Source organism: Dendronephthya gigantea, unplaced genomic scaffold, assembly GCF_004324835.1.
Source record: "Dendronephthya gigantea isolate DGI-Jeju-01 unplaced genomic scaffold, DenGig_1.0 000153F, whole genome shotgun sequence".
Taxonomy (NCBI): Eukaryota; Metazoa; Cnidaria; class Anthozoa; order Malacalcyonacea; family Nephtheidae; genus Dendronephthya; species Dendronephthya gigantea.
The window spans coordinates 265063-283018 of NW_021163163.1; the positions used below are offsets into that span (position 1 = coordinate 265063).

Consider the following 17956-nt stretch of genomic DNA (forward strand, 5'->3'; position numbering starts at 1 on the left):
CATGTCGCAAATTTCTGGTAATGGACAAGGAAAAGATAGTTCGTCTGTGTGTAAACGCGGCCAGACAGACGGATCATCTGTCATGCAACACGAATTACCCGCATAGTTCGTCTATGCGGATGCATGAAAACGATTGATACTTTCTATTGCATCATTACAATTAATTATTGCATCATTATGGCATAATTACTCCTTTCGTTCTTGATCGCAGCAGATTACAAAAATCTGCGAACTAGATTTGACGAACTAGATTTTTCTAGATGTGACGACTAACTAATTTTATGCTTGCTAATGGCGACTTGCGCTTTAGACTAATTTCTTACCATGCACGGCGATAAAAAGGACATTTTCTAAAAGAGCTTTTTAAAATTAGTAAAACTGCCAAGTTTGGCTGGGAGTTGTTGTAAATTACGAAAAATATAGCCATGCGAAGTAGACGAATTTTGTATACTTTTGTATTACGGCTGGAAGTTTGTAACTAATTTAGTTACACATTTCCGCACGTAATACAAAAGTATACAAAATATACCAACTTCGGATGGCTATATTTTCCGTATTTTACAAAATCTCACAGCCAAACTTGGCGTTTGCACTAATTTAAGTAAGATCTTTCTAGCTGTGGTGATTTATTTCCTTCTAGTTACTTCCATCAAAATTTAGTCGAAAGCGCAAATCGTCCATTACAATACTAATAGCGTGGGGGCCGCAGTTTGAAAATCGCCCAAACAACGGGCTACAACTAATTTTTTCTTTACCGGTAAAACGTTAGCTAAACTTCATCGCCTTCGGGCACACCGGGAGAACATTTATCACATATAAAGTCGGAGAATATTTTTTCACATACAAAGTCGGAGAACATTTATTAGTCGTAGCAAAGATGTAAGTCACCACGTATTTGTTTATATGTTCAATCATTTGTCTTGTTTTTGTATAATCTTATATATGTAAATACTACAGGGTGTCTCAAAAAAAACGCAACCACTTAAATATGCAAGAATATTAACATTTTTCAGGTTTGCACCACAGTTCAGCTAAAATGACTTTAGCATTTTAAATGAAGGATTAAGAGGCATTTTCAATTCCCAGAGGTGCTTATCTATTGTGCTTTAGAGCTGTATTGATTTCGTGAGCTGTATTGAGACACTCTGTATAGCTATCTTTAATTGCCTTTTTAGTTTTTCCGACTGGTTACCGAATAAAATATTTATACTAACCGGTTTAAGTATGTTGCTTTACCGGTCTGGTCGACGCTCCGCGCCCTACCAGCAGGGACGCGACTAGGAATTTATTCATTATTGCGCTTTTTGAGAAATTCCGGGACCAAACAATCGTATACACGGAAGCTTATGCACCGCTACTGAAAAGCTGTGGTTTTCCACTGAAGTGCTTCACTTTCTGTCTTTCATCCACGGAACGCGCGTCTGTCTAACAGGCCACCGTACTCGAGGCTCGCGGAATCACAAATCAAGGTAAGATGCTTTTCATCTTTATGAAATGCCTTTCAAATCATTCAACAGGTGCAAATCGAATTCTATCCCCACTTTTAGCAACATTCCGGGTGTCGCTTTCATGAGTGCCCTATATATACACTAATTGAACTTTTGACCGTGCTGTCAAACTTAACATGTTGGCAACGGACTACTGAATGCGGTCGAGTTCGTTTTTGTCCACTGCTTGCAAATATTAGATACTTGTCATTTACAATTCATCTCAGATTATTCTACACGCGGAAATATCGTGTTTCGTAAGTTTTAAACCTTTCTGTCACACCTTTGTATAAAAAATCCTCCACAAGTGACGGCGCGTAGTCAATTTTGTTTCTACGTTCTTTATTCTGCTGATACAACCAAATAATAAGGTTTATGTCGTGGTCAAAATCACTGGTGTATGTCCACTATTAGGAATATGTTAATTTTTTTTACCCAACTGTTTGTTTTCAGAAATTTTGAAAACACTTAACTTAGTTCCGTACCCGTTGTTCCTTGTGCATCTGAACTCCCTAATGCTCGTTAATGCGGTTCCTATATTACTTTACAACTCTTTGGATCATTGACAAGGATAGGTGCGTACAAGCTCAAGTAGTAACTCAAGTATTTGTATTTATCTAATTAATGCATATGTCTGCGAACTATTCAAACTATTTTTCAGTTGTGTGAAACAGGATGCTCGTTGGGTCAAAATAAAACAGGATTCTTCCTACGCCTGCATTCAAAAATAGTCCTCTCATCGCGCAGTATGAATCCGTATAAAGCTAATCATATAGCTAAGCACTGAGCGAAGCTAAGGGCCGGCCTTACCCTGAATTGAGAGAAATAAGCGACGTCAGGTTGGTGAGACAAAGCCAAAAAAATACCTGATATCGAAACCAAAACTCGGTAGTGTTTTAGGTGGGGTACAGTACAGTTCACAATGTAAACAAACGTTAAAAACTATAGTCAAAATCAAGTCTGCACATCGGTCCTCTTGATAACAATGTGAGGTCCTCAGATAGAGTCCTCGCATGTCTCGAATTTTCTAATCAAAATCATTAATTCATATTCATTTAAATGACAACACAACGTCTTTCAAATGTATAGCAGTTCATCATCAGTTTAAAATTTAAACCGTTTGTTTACATACGGACCAGCTTGACTTCCACTTTAAATTTTTAATTGTTATAATCTATAAAATATCACGCACCATACGAAAAATTCAACAATTTTTGGTGCGCTATACCACTGAAAGAATATAAGATCTTATGTCAGGTAAATAACAAAAATGTCATGACTTGCGGGATTTGAGAAATTTCATTTCAGGAAAGGAAGTCTACTCGCCCACGCAGCCACCACAGGCACAAATTGTGTGTGTGTGCGGTCAAAATTGATTCAAAGGATAACACACGAATATTTCAGGCGACAAAGCCACTTGGTAAAAGTTGTGTGAATATTTTCAAGCGTGTAAGAAATATTCGTTGATAAGTTTTCTGCAACGTGGCGCAAAGGCCGGCGCCATATCAATTGATCAAATAACTGATAACACACTATTATTATTGTCACTGGACGTTCATCGCGGCTGTGAATTCACGTGAAACTTTAAACGTCTTCCGCTCTCTGTGGGCGAAAACGCTGGGATACGTGTCAACGGAACACAAACGGAACATGTGACCGTTTTTAAATTCTTCCTGCTTCATGTCTCCAACGGGGTCTTAGACAAGCCATACGTTAACCCTATACGGGATTCACATTATTACGACATCAGTTTAATCTTTCATTTGGCAGATCATGCTTACTTCCTTTTATTTGTTGATATATCTAAAGCCTTTAATTTAGTAAATCATAAATTAAAGTTAAAAAGCTTAATATATAGGATTATCTGAAATTGCTGTGAAATGGTTCAAAACTTCAAGCCGTATCAGCCTATATCAGGGGTCCGTTGTATAAAAGACGAGCTAACTTTTAACTGTAGTTAAGGACAGAATTGGCCAATATGAATCCCGTTCGGGGATGTGAAATCGACACAAATTTTAGCGAACAAAGTTGTAATGTTCATTCTTTTAAATAAATAATAAAACTATTATTGAATTCAGGTTTCACATGATATGAAGAATTATCAAGCCTCAGTTTATAGATAACCACAAACTAATTATATATACCACTTGTCGAAGTTTGGTATGTCGCTCGCGCGACCCTTGGAGAGGAGTATTTAACAATTATTGGATGAGATGGAGTGTGATATCGAGAATTATCAAACCGAAGTTTGCGTCAGTATTTGCCGTTATTGCTGAACAAAAAGTCTACTCGTACTACGCGGGGTCATATTTCTCTAGATTTGCCGCAAAGGAAATTTTGTAGTTTTTTGCTTCTTGCCGTTTCTGCATTCCAACTATTCATACGTTTCCATTAGAATATTAAAATATAGGTTATGGGTCGTGTTTTGAATATATTTTTACGGCAATAGGAGTTAATTAAAGCTCGTCATTTTCTAGTTGTTTTGGATCAATTGCGCAATATTTTACTAACGTTTACTATCATGCGCGCTGCGTAGACTCGGGGATTGGACGTGAGCACGAACTGCGCAGGTCTATGACTATATAGTTTCCGCCAAATTTGAATAGAGCGTGAAATTGGCAACATTCTGATAGTAAATTGGTCAATAAAATATCGAGTTTAGGCTCGTCAAAATGGCCTGGAAGTTTGGGATGTATTTTGTCCTTATTCTCGCTATCGCTGTGCAGATAGCGGCGGCTACAAACGAAAACGGCGCAGAAATTTCGACGGACAAATCGTCCCAGTTTGTGTATTGTATAAGCAAGTAAGTCAACCGGAATAAAGCTTCCTTTTAACTTCGGTATACAGTTTGTTTAAATAATTCCGGCTTTTGGTCGAGGGAGTCTGCGTCAAGTATTGCATGGCATTCTCTCTTGTCGCATTAAAGGGAAATATGATTCTTGCTCAACACCGAATGGCCTCCACTCGTCATACTTTACACTGTAGCCTTTATTGTGAATTCGCACCAAATTCCATGCCTTATCGACTTCTGTTACTTCCACCTAATACAAACTTTTATCCTTTTTAACCTTTTTTACAACTTCAGCACTCGAGGAAACGCCAAACTCATATATTAAACGCTTTGGCGGACGCGAATCGCGCGTTGGTCTGTCCGCCATGTTTGCTTTTAATACCTGCAATCATAATCGAGTTCGCATTTGTAATGCATCATAATACGTTTTATTATACATTATAGTAGCAAAAACAATTTGATTGGCTAATAGTTTACAGATAAATCGCGCAATCACGCAAAATTCAGATAACTCAGTTATCTGCTAGCAGATAACTGAGTTATCTGCAAGTGAGCCTGCGGTAGTTAACAAGCGGTATTCATTTGAATGTATTTATGTATTAATAATTTGATGTATTTTTGGATGTTGCTATTAAACAAGGTTTTTCATTCGTTAATACTATGTTTACTATTCTTCAAATGTATAATAAAACAATTATTGAATTCGGTTTTTGTGATATGCAGATTCGGCTCGGCTGATAACGCTTACCTCGACCTTGATAACTTTGCATATCACAAAAACCTCATCCAATAATTGTTTAACAAGACGCCGGGTAGGCGTTAACTCGGCCTATGTATTCAATAAATACACTGAACTGAAACTGAGCTATATTGATACACTGAATACACTCTAAATACGCGACTGTCCGCGCGGAAGACTAAGCCTGCGACACGAAAAAAAAATTAACAATCGCGAAACCTAGACTCGGCTACCACAGGTAGCGCGAGTAATAAAACCCATGAAAGTATGATATAGAAATTTTAATACACACAACAAAATTGTAAATTAAATACACACAACTATAAAAGCAGAAATTAACAAAAAGCTATTGCCAATGAACTGCTCTTTTCGTACGTTAACGTGACATTATTGACAAATAGCAAATGTTCCGCCAAGGCATCTTCATCCAGTGCTAAAACCTCGGAAATGTTTAACAAGCTCGAAAGGACTTCATCTCCCATTTTTATAGTCAACTCTTTGTCATCAGTATCTTTACCAATGACCTAAAAATATAAATGTTTTAGGCCCATTTTATACGCCGTATTTTACATATGCCGAATACATTAATAAGACAATTAGGTATCATGAGGTGATATATTTGTATGTCTATTTTTTCTTTTCTCTAAAAGTATTTTTTTCTTTGCTGGTTCCATCGCATAATAGTTTTGCTTCTGTCTAGATTTATTCATTAATCTTTCTCTTTCATCTTTGTCAACAATGTTACATGAACATGACAAAAACTGAATTGTGTAATGTCCTGAAGAGTTATATCTCTTCTGAATATTTCTAGTAGTAGTGACAATTAAGTAAATCTGTTCCATTTATGCTTTTAGAATATGCAATAGGAGGGTCATCTCTGTCATTATAAAATATAAAGCAAGGCAGAGTATATATATTTTGACTTTTTGTGGGTCAGCATGCTATTGGGTGGAAGCATGCTATTTTGAACTCTCTCAATCTGTACACCTTTCAACTCAAATATATAATTGTTAAATATACTCTGAAAGTAATGTATTAAAAATTGAAGAGACGGCACTTCAAGAAGTACACATGTACCTTCAGGATGACCTCTACCATACAAATCTCATGCATGAGAATGAAATATTTTGAACCCAATATCACCATGATTACAATAAATTGCAACTCCAATACACCCCACCATTAATATGAAATAGGTGTAGTTATCAGATATAAGGCACTCAAAAGCTTCTTGCAATGAGGTACAGTATTGATACCCCTCTGTAGAACTTTCTTGCTTAACAGTACCTGAGTAGCTTTCACTGTACCCTAACTGGTAATCAGTATCAAACATATTTAATATTGTTGGTAATTCTGATTGCATTAAAAATGCCTGTCCGACTAATTGTGACAATCTTGAATACAACTTGTTTCCAATATTCATTATTTCTACAAGGTCATTCGCAGAACTGATACCATTTAATTGTGTAACTGTAAATCAATGAGCACAAACTCATTGCAACACATTGCTGCCCTGCATTCTGCCCAAAAAGCAGCTGATTGCCTTGACTATATGGAGCTGCTATTGTTTTGTTTGGGTCGACATACACTAAAGGCCCAGGATTTTTTTCTATGTCCCCACTTAATTTATATTTGTAATATTTTCCAAATGAATCTTGCTTTTGAATATACGTAAAATTGATCTATCATAAATTGATCTCTCATAACGCTTGAATACCCGAAAAAGCTCTTTTCGTACATGTATACATCTATATTGAACGATGTACACACATTTTGTGTATGCATTGAGCTTGTTATTATCGAAACCATTAGAGTGGTAAATTGATCTCTCGAGATTTGAACGCGCGGGATAGATATTATGTACCACGTGATCATGTTTTTAGCGCCTTCGCGATAAGAATTTATGTACCACGTGATAAGAATTTTTGCAAGCGGCATCGAACAATTTCGACATGGCATTTAACTCGAAGGGACGGTTCTTTACAAGAGGGAAATGTGTCGAGGAATCTATACGAGGCAGTATTATTGATGATATTTTGAAAGGTGGGGGTTGTAGTGATACAGGACATTTTCCCGGGCAGTGGACTACAATTGGTGCGAAGTACAGAGTTCATGGGAAAACTGTCAAAGACATTTGGGAAAAATTTGTCGCCAGTCATTCTGTTAGTCCAAGGAAACGAATCTCGGGCAACCCTGCTAAATTAGGAGCGGGTGAGTTGATGCTCGTTGAAGCTATTAAAACGCAAAAGCCTTCCACTTCTTACAAGATCATTAAAAACGACTTGTTAGAACACGGAAATTTACCTGGCGGAACCTCAATCTCAGCCATTGGGCGAGCTGTTCGAGGTTCTATGAGTGAAGGTGTTTGGACGTGGAGACGAATGTGTCGAACTGTAAAGAACAAATTTAATCCTGAGAATATAGACTATTCTCAAGACTACTTGAATTTTATCAGTCAAATTGATCCGTACAGGCTCAAATTTTTTGATGAAATGGGCGTCAATCTGTCCGACTGCAACAAACGGTACGGCCATTCCCTAAAGAACACGCCGTGCATCGAAGTTGGTGGATTTCGTAAGTCCCAAAATATTACATTAAACTTTCTTGGTGGTCTGGACGGTGTTATGTATGCAAATACCGTTGACGGTTCCTCCGATACTGTTGAATTTTTAAACTTTTTCGCCGAAGCTAGCAGAAGCTTTCAGCCAAACGGAAATCCAGTATTAATGGCGGGCGATATTATTGTGCTGGACAACTGTGCTACACATCACAATGCAGGCGGATTTGCCCTCGGACAGTGGCTTGATACTCTAGGAGTTGACGTTGTCTATTTGCCAACCTACTCACCTGAAATGAACCCCGTTGAACTTGTCTTTCAGAAGTTAAAGATTATTTTAAAGAGGGAAGAGCTAGAGCCTTTAGTATCCGCTAATCTGCATGCAGCCGTTTATCAGGCCATGGAAGAAATTTCACCAAATGACATGCTTGGATTTTATAGACACACTAAATACATATTTGTTTGACTGTTTATTGAAAACAATATAACTAAAATTGAACTTCAAATTTTACATCAATGTAAAAACACAACTGCGATTTTAAAGCTGGGTTGAACAGCGAAATATACATAAAATGTTTAACATGTCAATGTCAACAAAACTAAATATAAACCTGTTTGTGAGTACTATAAATAACTTTTAGTTTGCGAAAAAGTATTTGCACAGTTTACAAAATATTGAACACATCAAAACGATATTAGCTAATCGTCGGAATTTAACATTTCCAACGCAGCTTCTGCAAGGGCGTACAAATTTAATGTTGACTTACGACTCTGGGTTTCGCCGAAATTTCCCACGCATGATGCAGACGCTTCCGTATTTCTATTTGTGAAAGCTTCATCGTTTGGTAATTGATTAGGCATTTGCTGTGTCTCATTCGGATCGACAGTCTCATTCGCATCGACAGTCTCATTCGGATCGACAGTCTCATTCAGATCGACAGTCTCATTCGCATCGACAGTCTCATTCGGATCGACAGTCTCATCCTGATCGAAGTCTGCAGAGCTTTCGACGTTTGCAGAGATTTCTGCAGATTCAAAGGCGTCTAAATCAAACGAATCTGGCAATGTGTCATAACTCTTTTGCATTCCTAAAGCAAGCTGGTAGTCGTCTTTAACGTATGAACTATTGCTTGCTAACGCGGCTTTTTTTCTTTGTGGAGAGCAAAGTGCAGGATCGTGCGTTTCCTTTGAAACATCACAGGCACGAGCACTGGTGAATGTACTACCAATTTTCGAGGACTTAAAATCACGGTTAAAGTCACGGGCTTTGGGCCACGAAACCCCATGTGATTCCCACAACTTTTTATACGGCTCATGAACGGACGTTTTTCCTCTCGTATTGTGTGGAACCAGAGTTTCGACTGACATTATTGCCTTTCTAGCCTCCTCGGGAGTGGGAATCTTACCCTTGAATTCTTGTTCAAGTATTTTACTGTCCTTATTTATCATACGCCAGTTCTCGATAGATACACCGTCAATTTCAGTCGTGTATTTTTCAGGATTGCTCGCAATTAGTGTTTCTCTTACTCGCGTAACATACCGATTTTTAACACTTTCATACGAGTGTTCTCTGCTTTTGAGGTCTTCTTTCAAAGACGATAAACGTTTACGCTCTTCGCTGATTCTCTTGTTAAACTCCTTTAGGGTTTGCTTTTCCTGCGGATGTTTGTCAATATTTTTGCAAAACGTTGACGATGAACAGAGATTAGGATATGGACAATTTAGTCTATTGTGACCCTCTTTCAAGTGACACTTGCTACAGGTTGGCATAGTCAGAGTAGACAACTTATTTTCATTTGGCGTTCGTTCTCGAACGAAATTATCGCGCTCTTTCTCGATGGAAGACAGATTTCTCACCTGATCTTCAATCGCACTTTTTTGATGTAAAATATAAGACTGTAAAGGACTAACTGCGGATAAAGATGGACTCTCACAGCAGTGGTAAGTAAGTCCTTTTCTGGCTGTTGTCACACGCTTACTTGACCGATCAGAAGCTTTGTTTGAGGCTTCGCCTTTGGCTTTTGAAACATTTTGTTCGGCAGTATCAAACATATTTTCGACAGAGCACGAAGTACCCAATGACTACAAAACATACATAAAATCCAAATCAGCGTGTTTACACCAGTAGAGACAGCAATATTTTAAAGTTCAGTACCTTCGTTTTTAGCATTTTGATTTGTTTTTCCAGCAATCTTCGCTCTCCAAGCTTTAGGCCATCCGGTTCAAAAATCACGTCAATGTCTCCATAATCCATTGCTGCAATCGCCCCCACAGTATCAAAACCATTATTCTCAAAGGCGAAGGATAAATGCTCTAAATTAAGATTTTTAAGCCATTTTTTTGTCGGCGTACGCCTGAAATCCATGCTTGTTGTTTGTCAGAGCCGCTTGCAAAAATTCTTGTCACGTGGTACATAAATTCTTATCGCGAAGGCGCTAAAAACATGATCACGTGGTACATAATATCTATCCCGCGCGTTCAAATCTCGAGAGATCAATTTACCACTCTAATGGTTTCGATAATATACACAATATTTGTGTTGACTTTGTGGGACAAAAATTCACTCCTACAATACTACCGTTTGCAAGCTACCGTGAACCGTGTCCAATCAAACGTTTTGTTTTACGTTTATTTCCGGTGACGTTTGCGCGCGTAAACGTCATGTTCTCTAAGTACAATTGTTTACTTTTGCTCGCCGAAAAGTTAACCTTTGACATAGTAACTGTGCACCCAAAAGAAAAATACGGCATTTTAAAATCACGAAAACCAGGCGATGGCAGCTCCCAGAATCAACAAATATGGAAGAACGTATGGCCCAGGAAAGGCTTTGTCTGAAGATATTCGAACGTGTGTCATTGCTGAGCTCTTGCAAGCCGAAGGGGATAGATGTACAGGTTTTACTAACGCCTCGTTTAAAGATGTCGCAAAGAGATTTAAAATATCCCACAGCTCCGTGTCAAACATATGGAGAACATACTGCGAAAGATATACTGTACAGGAGTCAAAACGTGGTGGAAATTTCAGTCAGAAGTTAAATGCTGATGACCTTGAACTAATAGAAATATTGAAAACAGAGAACGGCTCAATTTCACTAAATGAAATTTATGAAATTTTGAGTGAAGTTAATGACGATAATACACACATTTCCTTATCCACAATATCTCGAGCTGTGAGAAAACATATGCTTTCTGGAAAAAGATATTCCAGGAAAAAAATATCACATGTTGCCACTCAACGTTTCACCCAGTCGAACTTGCTTTATACGCAGATATTTATTGACTACGTATGCTCTAAAGACCCTTGGCGTTTAAAATTTTTTGACGAAGCAGGCCTGAAAATTCCCGACGTTGGTACAAGACGCTACGGCCATTCACCAGTCGGTGAAAGGTGTGTAAACGTCATTAGAAAATATGAATCCCCAAACAATACATTAAATTTGCTTGTTTCTTTGAACGGAGCTGATTATTATAGCGTTATTCCGGGAGCAAGTAACACCATGGAATTCCTCAATTTTTTTGAAGAAGCTGCGGCCGCTATTAATTTGAACACTCATCGCCCAGTATTTGGTGTGGGTGATGTTGTTATAATGGATAATTTGGCGGTTCACCAATACGAGGGTGGGGAAGTTCTTGAAGAATTTTTGGGAGAGATGGGTATAGAGCTTCTGTATACCCCCGTTTATTCACCGGATTTAAATCCTATAGAGCTGTGCTTCAATAAAATAAAAACTATGCTTAATTATGAATTAAAATCTCGAGTTCATGACAATTTACCCTTGGCAGCCATGCTCGCTATTGAACAGATTTCCCAAGAGGATATGAAGGGTTTCTATAAATATACTTCATACTTATTTCCACATATGTAAATGTTACAGTAAGATAGAGATATTTCTACAAAGATAGTACGCGTGGTGTAAATAATACCAAAGTTACCACCATGGCGCAGTGTCATTGATTACACTATACTGACTTGTTTTCATTTTGATAACAGACAAACATTTTACGGACAATATCAAATTTTGGACAAGATAAAAAATAAAATTTGTATAAACAAAACGTAAACAATGTGATTAATGTTGAAAAAAATGTACTTTTTTACAAATAAATTTTGTAAAAACGTCATTAGAACAAATAAATTTTGTTCATTGTAGATGATAATTTCCACAGTGGCACAAAAACGGAACGTATAACTTGAAAGTTTGTAATTAAAAGTTTTCTTAAACAAATATAAATTCACGTTCAAAGTAAGCCATTGTAACTTGAAGAAAATGTTGGAACTTACAATGTCAATGATCATTTGTTTGCATTCTTAAGGGATAGTAACAAACTCGCGGCATCTGCATCGTTAGAAGACATAGACATAGCAGGGCCAGGGGTGTCTGTGACACTTTCATATTGCTCAAATTCGTCACGAGTTTCGCTTCGTGGCTCAGTGTCGTAAGAACTAATCGATAAAGCCATGCGAAATTGCTCATCCTCCTCAACTTCATTTTGCGGCGCGTAGCGAAACATATCGCTTGTAGGCATCTTCGATATAGTTTCACTTGAACGAGGAAAAACAATTCCTTGTTTTTCGAGGTGATCTTTAAAAGGATTTTCCCGAACGCGACGAGACCTTACCTGCGACATGCCGACAGTCGCAGACGAAACACTTTCGTCTTCTTGAATTGCTCTACGTAAACACTCCATAACTTTATGTCTCGGAGGAATTTTTCCCCCATAATGACGTTTGCAATATGATTGCAAAATAAAAACATGTTTTCGGAGAAGACTCCAGTTTTTAAAACCGTTAAACGTGTAGGAAGCTTGGTCAACAGCTAAAATTTCTTCCTCTAGCCGATTAACAATGGATGAGCCAACTTTTTCAGCAGCATCTTTTTTATTTTGAAGCTCAGCTTCTAACTTACGTCCGATTGACTCCAGTCGCACTATAGCATTCTTTTTCTTTCTGGTATCTATTTCTCCGGGATGTTGCTTTTCTTCTCCACATTTGAACACAGAGTCGCATCGCTCAAAAATACAAGTCCTAACTGTATGTCCCATTCTAAGATGACATCGGCTACACAAATTACCAACGGATTGATTGTTAGACTTCGCTTCTGCTATCCGTTGCTTTGTCAACCTTTCTTCACGTTTCAATTTTTCTATGGCATTGTCATTCTCTTTAATTTTATGTTGAGTCTTCTCGATATATCTAGCTATCGGTGTCTTGCCAGTGTTCTGATATAGTTGGGTACTATTGTTCATATCACTTTCTTCTTGACTTTCTTCGTCGCTACTTGCCGGTCGCCTGTCAAATGTCTCCTCGTAATCGTCATCTTCGAAAATATTATTCGTTTTGTTTGAAAAAGTTAACTTCTTTTTAACTAATGGCGTCGCACGCTCAATAGTCGAGGCAAATGTTGTACTTGAGAATCGAGATTTCTTTTCCTGTGGGCTGTATTGCTTCCCCTGCAAAATAACAGGGGTAGTTGATTCGTCTATTTTGATCACCATCCTCAAAGTATTATCCGTATTAGGCACGGCGCTCAGACATCGTATAGCATCTTTAAGATCAGAGTTCTCGTACATAGTCACATACGTGCCTTCATCATCTCGATATTCAATTCGAACTCGGTCGCTGACAAGGAATGTTCCACCAACAAAACGCTTTATATCATTTTTAAATGAGTCCAACGACATTTTGAACAATTGTTCGTCATTATTGTAAGTTTTTACTTTACATCTGTCTTTGCCATACAATATTTTAACTTGAATCATTATTGTAAACCGAATTTTTCTAGCTCAAACGTTAACTTTTCGGCGAGCAAACGTAAACAATTGTACTTAGAGAACATGACGTTTACGCGCGCAAACGTCACCGGAAATAAACGTAAAACAAAACGTTTGATTGGACACGGTTCACGGTAGCTTGCAAACGGTAGTACGCCATATTTGAATCACTGTTAATGTTAAACACAGTTATTATCCTGTGTTGACCATATATGTTCCTTTGCACATGCGTGTTTTTGTCTTGACTCAATCTCGAAACCAGAGCCCGCGATCCATCGGGGGAAGGAGTCGGGGGCTCTGGGATAATCCATATCAGAAGCGCTTCTGATTGGTCGTTAATTTTGACAATTGTTGCGTAATCTGTAAATACAAGATGGCCGCCGTATAAGAGTGTGCGAATGAGTTAAAGGTTTATCCCAGTTTCAAATTTGAATATCCTTTGTGTTTGCGTAGTAATTGGTAATTTTTAAAAGCCCACACTTCATAGAGTTGGCAAATTATACTCAAATTTTAGCACCGTGAATCGAAAATATCATCGTATGGAAGTTCTCGTCGTATAATGCCGTATATCCGAAGTCCTTTTAATACAATGCTGAATTAAAACATGAATCGAGTCATTTTTTTAAATTTATATCCCAGTATATAACATAGCATAAATATGTATAATGAATACATTGGTGTATGCCTAGTGTGTATTTTATAACAATGCCGCAGGTGACATTCCGCTGGTGATTATCAATATATTGTTTCTTGTCTTTCTTGATTTTGGATGACATTTGTCGTATATTTGTACATTTGAAGAGTTTGTTTCACAATAAATTTTTCTTAAAATAATTTTTTGTGCAATTGTTTTCTTGTTGAGTGATCATAAAATTGCAATGTATCTGCAGCCTTAGGCCTTAAGCCCGCCGCACACGAGAGCTATCAGCTGGGCTAACTACCGAGGCAGTTAGCTCAGTCCAAAAACCATTGCTGAGATATAACAGCCTCGCGAAAGCTTTACCTCAGCTAATAGCCATCGTGTGCGGCGGGCTTTACATACAATAACAAACAATGCAGGCGGGTGGGACACTAACTGACACAAATGTTTTTAGTGTTAATGAAAGGTGTTTCCCGACCCTGTTTCTGTACGTATTGAAACAGGTGTATTTATATTCTGTACGTATTGAAACAGGTGTATTTATATTCTGCACGTATTGAAACAGGTGTATTTATATTCTGCACGAATTGAAACAGGTGTATTTATAGCACTGCACGAAAAAATCATTCTTAAATGATAAACGTCATGGCGTCCTGCACAACTCCGAAGAAATCAGTATCCGAAAAAATATCGAGTTGCTGTCGTTGCTGCGGCAGTGACAAAACTATTAATCGCGTTAACCTATATGGTGTTAAATCGAAGGAGGAGAGTATATTGTCGACTATTTATCACTTGACGGGTATACAACTTAGCGAAGACGACTATTTTTCGAAATGGATTTGCCGTTTGTGTGTGCTTAAGATTTCAGGATTAAAAAAAAAAGTGCACGAGTTTAAATCTGCTTTCGATGAGACTACACGAAAACAAGAAGAGCAATTTGCAACCTCGAGGTCAAAACGAGGTAGAAAAGAACCGCAAACAGGTAGCCTTTTGCCAGCGTCCTCGCCGACCTCTTTATCAATGCCAAAACGAACACGAATGACTGAATCTCAAGCGTCACAATCTTTGGCCAAGCGCTTTCAGGATATTGCACCCAAACCAACACATACCGGCCTTCAGTTACCCAACGACCAACAACAAAGAAATACACTGGCATCGTTTTCTAAACGTGGGGAGGGCGAAGTAACTAATACCGGCCCACCGCCGGTACAATCGGAGGAGGTAAAAATTTTGTCCACATGCGGATTACAAGCTCTGAAGGTAAACAATGACAAATTATTTTCCCCAATTGCACATTTTTTACCTATATACTGCTGACACTTTAGTACACTGTAAGGATATACATGCAGTTTTATATATAAACTTATTTAGTTTACTGATTATCCCAAAATTTTGCCCTAGTGTAAAGCTGAGTCAACATCCAGCCTTAATTCCACCGAAAAAAATAAGTTAATGGAAGAGATTGTCAAAGGATCTCCAACCTTTATTGCGAGAACTGTGATGGAAATACCACAATTGAAGAAGTGTGTGATGGTTTTGCTTACTGAAGACATAAATGAAAAATGCAAAAAACTTTGCTCCAAAACCAAAGAGAAATCTTCGGTTTTGCGTGTTACAAGAGAGCAGCAGAGAAACCTGGCGGACTTCAAATGGATTACGTTACTGCGTGAGATGAAGGAGAGGGTGCCCGAGGTTCTTAATGTTTTAATGGCTATAGCAGCTCCTCGCGTAAAAGATGATAATTCGCAAGTAGCTCCGTTATGTACAGCATTTGGAATATTGATGCATTTACGTTCCAGAGAGTTATCTCTTGTGCAGAAACTTAATACTGTTATCATCGGAACAGGAAATGCTACAAAGAAGGTATAATTGGTTATAATGCTTTTTCAAAAAATGCAACTTCATTAACAGATACGTGCTAGGAGCTTTTAAAAGATCGCAATAATGTAATTTAATTTTTTGAGTGATTAAAAAATACTTCTTCCAGGTGCGCAGGAATATAATAAAATGCACAGTTTTCACGTTTCTAAATCGCTTTATCCGCATATAGCGTCTTGTGCGTGTGTTTATATATAGCACAGGCAAGGGCGCAAGTGGGATAAATTCGCTTAGAAATACACGCACAAGGTCCATTCATGTGCATGAAAGTGAAGTACAAATTGATAATTTAATTTCAGCCTGCTTACAATACCCGCAAGAGGCAAGGCCTCTTCATCCGTGCATATTTTATATATCTATCCGTACAATCTATAGCTCTAAATTACACGTGTTTCAATTTGTGTTTTATATGTAGTGTATTGCAGGTAACCAATCCTAGAAAGACGTAGTTATAAATTCCTGGAAAAAAATCTATCGCGTTTCATTATCAATACAGCCATGCAGTATTGCTATATAAATCGAAGGAACGGCACCGATTGTCTACTTTTTACATGGATTTCTAATTTTAGGCGTTCCAGAGACTTGCTAAGCACGGAGTCACTCAGAGTAGAGAAAGCTTCAGAAATCTAATGGATGATGTTGGATGTGATTTGAAGAATGAAATCAAGCAGATGGTGAAAACAAATGGAAAACCACGGATGGTTTTTGATAATTTCGATTTCAAAATACTTGCCAACATCATCTTACCTAACCATCAAAATTCGGACATGCACTGGATTGCACAATTCATCACATTTGATAGGTTCCCTTCAGAACATTTGGACAACACTAAACAATTGGTTACTGATGTCAAGTTGTTCACTAACAAAGAGTACTTGTTGACCGAAACGGAACTTCAGACGATCAAATCCAACTTCTGTACTCTAGTCATGAGAATACTGATTGAATTCTTTCCTTGTATGAGATATTTTCATACTGTGGTCGATGATCATATACCGCACAAGTAAGTTGCAAATTATTTAAGTTCACTGAGAATGAATGAGTCGTATAACTTTTTTGAGTTAAATTCCTCTCCATATTTTTATCTAAACTTAATATAATATATATGTATACTAGCTACATTTAATATATATGTTGAAATACTAATTATATTCTCTTGTATTTTATTAAAAAGGTACTCCAATGAGATGTCAAAAAAATCATGTATTGTTGGAATGCCAATTGTACCATTCAATCAAACGAAGAATTCGGATGTCTGTCAGTATTTGGAATACGTAGAGAACTTTCTTGTGGAAGTGTTCAGACCAGAAAACGAGCCAGAGATCAAAGGTGATGAAAGAAAAGTGGAAAAAGCGAAACAGAAAGATAGAATTTTGAAAGACATCGAGCTGCCTCTTTGCGGCGATTTACTTGGTCGTGAGCGAGTTACTGGAGCAAAGAAAACACGGATGGGGTGTGATTATAAGACAGAAAGATTTGATAACATCGTTGAAAACGTTGCTCAATGGCACACAAAACAGTCGTTTTGGGGGGTAAGATCGTATGTATTTTTGTTGTATATTAGATAGGTATTGTTAGATATTTTTTTAGATAAGTGATGATAGAAAATGTGTTTAAAAATTACTATTCCAGGGCATTTTAAAGTATTGAATACCACTACATATTCTAAACGAAGTGCAATTGCGTAACGCACCGTAACATGCGTATAGATAATATCTAATAATGTTCATTGTTGTCATGCAATAAAATAAGTATGACTAGATATTGGAACTGTAAATTTATGTAAAATTGGAAATATCTTATTATTCATATATCTCGACTGGAATTATCATTCACACTAATAGATTATTTTTCTTACATGCACTTGTAGTACACGTGGGAAAGCTTGTACAAAGCAACCCCAGAGTCGGGAAGAGAAGAAGGCACTTTGTACAATTTCAGGCAACAATTTAGTATGACGAACGTATACAAAGACGTAAAAAAGAACTACAAGAGTGCTGAACACCTCATGCTCTGCAGTACAAAGGCCTACATATGCAGTGCGTTCATGTGCTGGGCGGGACTGGAAAACCTTGACGACGAACCAGAAAATA

General features: G+C 37.6%; 1 protein-coding gene across 1 annotated transcript; it reads left to right on the top strand.

Annotated features, from left to right (window-relative positions):
- Positions 1-10347: 10347 nt before the first annotated feature.
- LOC114537201 lies at positions 10348-11439 on the top strand. Its single transcript, XM_028558337.1, has one exon. The coding sequence runs from the start codon at positions 10348-10350 to the stop codon at positions 11437-11439; it is 1092 nt and encodes a 363-aa protein (XP_028414138.1).
- Positions 11440-17956: the final 6517 nt, after the last annotated feature.

What these genes read in the sequence shown, in the direction of transcription:
- LOC114537201 (XM_028558337.1), top strand. Translation starts at nt 10,348, where the DNA reads ATGGCAGCTCCCAGAATCAACAAATATGGAAGAACGTATGGCCCAGGA.